This window comes from Psammomys obesus, unplaced genomic scaffold (assembly GCF_907164565.1).
Source record: "Psammomys obesus unplaced genomic scaffold, mPsaObe1.curated_primary_1811, whole genome shotgun sequence".
NCBI lineage: Eukaryota > Metazoa > Chordata > Mammalia > Rodentia > Muridae > Psammomys > Psammomys obesus.
The window spans coordinates 4,195,339-4,200,081 of record NW_026596427.1 but is presented as its reverse complement, the minus strand read 5'-3'; the positions used below and the strand labels follow the sequence as shown (position 1 = coordinate 4,200,081).

The 4,743-nt window shown below is 38.5% G+C and overlaps 1 protein-coding gene across 1 annotated transcript; it reads left to right on the top strand.

Moving 5' to 3' along the window:
- The first annotated feature begins 560 nt into the window (after positions 1-560).
- On the top strand, positions 561-2,271 carry LOC129669521 (B-cell CLL/lymphoma 9 protein-like). Its single transcript, XM_055597803.1, is given in 2 exon segments — positions 561-641; positions 1,786-2,271. Coding segments are annotated over 2 exon segments (567 nt in total).
- Positions 2,272-4,743: the final 2,472 nt, after the last annotated feature.

The window sequence follows — 4,743 nt, the reverse complement described above, 5'->3', positions numbered from 1 at the left end:
TTGCATTCTCTGCACTTCTTTCTTACCAGTAGTTCTTTGTAAGAACCAGAGAAATAGAAAAAATGTTATGTATTATGCCTTTTAGCATTTCCAGAAAAGCTACACTTATGTCTTTACTATTTTTTACAATTGTTTATATATGTGTCTATGTACACACATGTGCCATAGTGCACTTGCGGAGGTCAGAAGAAAAACAACTCCTTCAAGTTGTTTTTCTCCTTTCGTTATGAAAGTTTTGGCAATAAAATACTGATTGTCAAGCTTGGTGGCAGGTACCTTTATCAGCTGAGACATCTTGCCAATCCAAGTTAACTCACTTTACAATATATTAATTTAACATATTCATTGAGGGCTGTAAGAGGCATAAGTGATACAGTGCTAGGAATAAGTTTGATTACTTTTCCAATAAATCTATACTCTATTAAGAAGACATCTCCTAGAGATGTCAGTTAAATATTCTCATATGCATTTTCTCCTTTTTTTTTTAGTTTTATATGAAAATAGAGGAGACTACAAATAACCTTATGTAAGCCTTTTTATCATATGGTTCTTTTATGAACATGGCCAAAAGACTGCAGTGTCAGAGGCAAAGACAGAGGAAGATATTTCTCCTATTTCTGTTTCTAGTGGCTCTATTTGCAGTAGCTCTGTTTGTTCTCTGGCTCTAGTTTGAAGTGGGCAGCTTATACCTTAGTGATTCAAGGATTCATTTGGTGACTCCTACTCCTTACATCTGGTAATATTGTTATTTTAAGGACTTTAGTCCAGCTATGGTTACAGTGACAGTTTACTGCAGTTTGTAATCCATGAATATCTGCCTCTTTCAATTATTCTTTTAGCTTATTTAAAAGTTACATAACTTGCTTCCTCAGTTGGACCCACACTGCTAAGTTGAGATACTGTGTCTGATTAGTCAAGAAAGTTATTGGGGAGGCTTTCCCTGAAGATTTTATACATTAGTTAGAAATTAATATATAAATGGTTTAAGTTGAAATGGAGGAAAATATGCCAGAAAGAATGTGACTGGTGATTTTCAAATTTTGAAGTGTTGTTGAAGATTAGTGATAAATCTGCCAGGTAGAAAAAGTAATATATAAAATAATTTTCTCATTAAACTAACTTTTAATTTTTTATTTTGTCTCAAAAGCAATGGAAAAATTTTCCATATGCTTTGCCAAGGTGCCTTTGAACAATGTATTCATAATTACATACAGTTACATAGTTAGGTTATAGTTTAGATATACTTTAGTATAAGTATGTGTATATGCCACTTGAGTTACAGGTGACGGTTAACCACCCAAATTTGGATGCTAGAATCTGAGACCTAGTACTGTAGAAGAGAAGAAACTGCCCTTAGACACTTAAGCAACTTTTTAGCCTATTGTGTATGTATTTTTTAAACATGAACTTAAAAATATGTATTTAAACATTGAAAATGTGGATAATAAGTTAAGACAGAGCATGTGGATATGGTATGACAGGTAAGAGGTTATTGATTAATACTATTTTCTGACATAAATTCTCAAGCTACACAAAGGTCCTAGTGATGTGCTCCTGAAGCTTATAAGTTAGGTAACATAAGTGAACATCCTTGGAAAAAGTAAATGTCATTACTGAGTTAGAAAGTCTTAGAGAAATAATGAATTGTAGATGGAACAGTTAATGATCTTTAAGTATCATTGGAAAAATCACAAAATTTCCATATTTTTAGATGACTGTTAGACATATTATTATCATTCAGCTTAACTGGAATTATTTATTATCCTGAAGTTTCATTAATGACAGCCACAGGGTCCTGGACTTGGCTTCTCACACATGCAGGGGATGATGAGAAATCAAGCCTCCAGAATGGGATTAGCATTACCTGTCATGGGAGGTCCGGGGCCGGTAGCAAATCCAGACATTCCTCTTGGTATATCTCCTTCAATGCCAGGCCACAACCCAATGAGACCATCAACCTTTTTCCAATAAGGCATGATGGGATGTTACCACTGAATGATGTCACCAGCACAACCTACAATGCTCAGCCAGGCTACCCTGATGGCCAATCCAGCTGCTGCTATAGGCATAATTCCTCGCAAGGATCGGGGGCATGTTGGGCTCTATACCCACCTGGGGCCTGTGGATTCCCCGGGCATGATGATGTCCATGCAGGTTATGATGGGACCCCAACAAAACGTTGTGATCCCCCCACAGATGTGGCCCCGGAGCATGGCTGCTGATGGTGGATTTAGCCAAGGACCTGGAAGCCCAGGAAACGTGATGTTTTAAGCTACGATTAGGTGTTCCCATTCTTATCAAGATGAGACTCCAGGTCCTGTGAGGTGCTGTGACAGAGTTCCAGGAGTCCTTACTGTTGGTCATGAAATAGGAGAAGAGAGACCCGGGCCTACTTTGAGGGAGGAGGGGACTAAGAATGTATGGATTTACGGGAAAACAAATTATTCATTTAATCAACAGGGTTTTTTTATTTATTTTTTAAAAATTATTTTTGTGGACTTGAGGATCCCATGATGGCACCTACGTTTAGGAATCTGTAGCCGTGCTTTGAGAATCGCCATCGGTCATATGTTGCACCGTTCTCTGTGTGTTTTTGTCTTTTGGACTGGCTTCTCCCCGGATATTCTGTTTCTGACTTTTGATTTGGGCTTTATTTTGTGTGTGCGTGTATTGTACTATATTGTAAAATGGATTTTAGCAGAGACTTTAGTCTTTGGGGCAAGAGGAGAACAGGAATGCTGGGCTGTTTACTTTAGATGGAGAAACCATTTCAGACTATGGACTATTTTATTTCAACTCCATTGTATAGAAAAACCAAACTATGACCTCAGAGCAGAGTATTAATGAAAAGCACAAAAAAGGAACTAAGTTCAGAGAGGAGGAGGGGGAGAGAGGTGATTTTTCATTTTAAAAATCCTGAAGCTTGGGACATTTGTTGTTCTGTTGGTGTGCTCTTCAGCATGGCCTGTCTTTCCAGTATACAAACCCACACTCACGGTCATCTCTCCTCCTCTGGTTCATCGGTTACGTGTGTTTCCTTCCCTGTGACCCTGCTGGTGACCCTCTGCTCCTCCCCACCTCTTCTCCTGGCAGCTGCAATAATCAGGGTCTCTGGGGTGACACTCTCTGGAGGCCTCACCCTTGCCTTGGATGCTCTCTGGCCTCTCTTCCCTCTCAGCCTCCCCTGCCTAGATGTACTCTTTCTTGCCCACTTTGTTTCTTGTTCTCCTTTTCTTTGGAATTCCCGAGTGAATTTTATTAATGTAGGAATAGAACCTATGCTAAAAGCTACCCAGGATTTTGGGTTTTGTTTTAATTTTGTGTTCCTTTCCTTTTCTCCCTCTTCTGATGCATGAAACTTTCTGTGTAATCTTCATTAAATTTGGTACAAAACCACTCGTAGGGCTGTGGTGTCAGAAAGATATATTGTTTCTTCCTCCTTCAGCAAATCCTACTGGTGTGAGCACCATAACCAGCAAATATATTGTTTCTTACAAAAAACTGACAAAAAATGGAATTAATCTTGACAAACAGTAGATATGATCTTAATAATCACAATAATAAAAATAATAATGGTAATGCCTAGGACCTTAACATTGTAAACATTGTTTACCTAAGAAAGTATTCAAATAAAAGATATTTTTGGGTCTGGTAAAGTGAATCAACAGTTAAAAGCATTTACTGCTTTTGCAGAGGATCCACATTCAGTTAAAAGAACACAGACAAGATGGTTCCAGACTACCTTTTTTAAAATAATTTATTTACTTTTACTTTATGTGCATTAGTGTAAAGATGTCAGATCTCTGAAGTTACAGAAAGTTGTGAGCTGCCATGTGGGTGCTGGGAATTTAACTCATGTCTTTTGAAAGAACAGACAGTGCTCTTAACCACTAAGCCCTCTCTCCAGCCCCCTCCAGACTGCTTTTAACATTAGGTCACGGGGATCTTTTATGGCCTCTGTGATTCCCTCTCTATATATTCCATTTATACATATATATGTATATGTGTAATATATGAAAATGAAGCATTTTAAATAACTTAGTCTGCAAAGCTTGGTGTTAGATAAACGGATATAAACATTTTAATGTTTATATTTGTTTTCCCTACACCCCTCATATATTAATGCTTAATAATTTAAAAGCACACATTATACTCCTGTTTTCCAAATTTTTCTATTTTATTTTATTTTTATTTTTTTTTACTACCATATTAAGGGGATCTCATGCTGTGCTTGTACACTACATTTATTGAGCTGAATCACAACAAATGGTGTTTTATTTGCTCTAATTTCTTTTTTTTTTATTTTTAGTTACATTTTGTTAACTCTGTGTCCCAGCTGTATCCCACTCCCTCATTCCCTCCCCAACCCCACACTCCCTCCCTGGTCTCCTCCCTGCCCCTTTCCAAGTCCCCTGATAGGGGAGGACCTCCTCCCCTTTCATCTGACCCTGTTTTATCAGGTATCTTCAGGGCTGGCTGCAAAGTCCTCCTCTGTGGCCTAACAGACTGCTCCTCCCCTGGGGGGGGGGGGTGTCAAACAGCCTGCCCTTGAGATCCTGTTAGAAATAGTCCGTGTTCCCCTTACTTTGGAAAACTACTTGGTTACTGAGCTACCACAGGCCACATCCGAGCAGAAGTTCTAGGTTGTATCCATAGATGGTCCTTGGTTGAGTGTCAGTCTCAGAAAAGACCCTGTGCCCAGATATATTTGGTCCTTGTAGAGCTCCTATCCTTTCCATATCA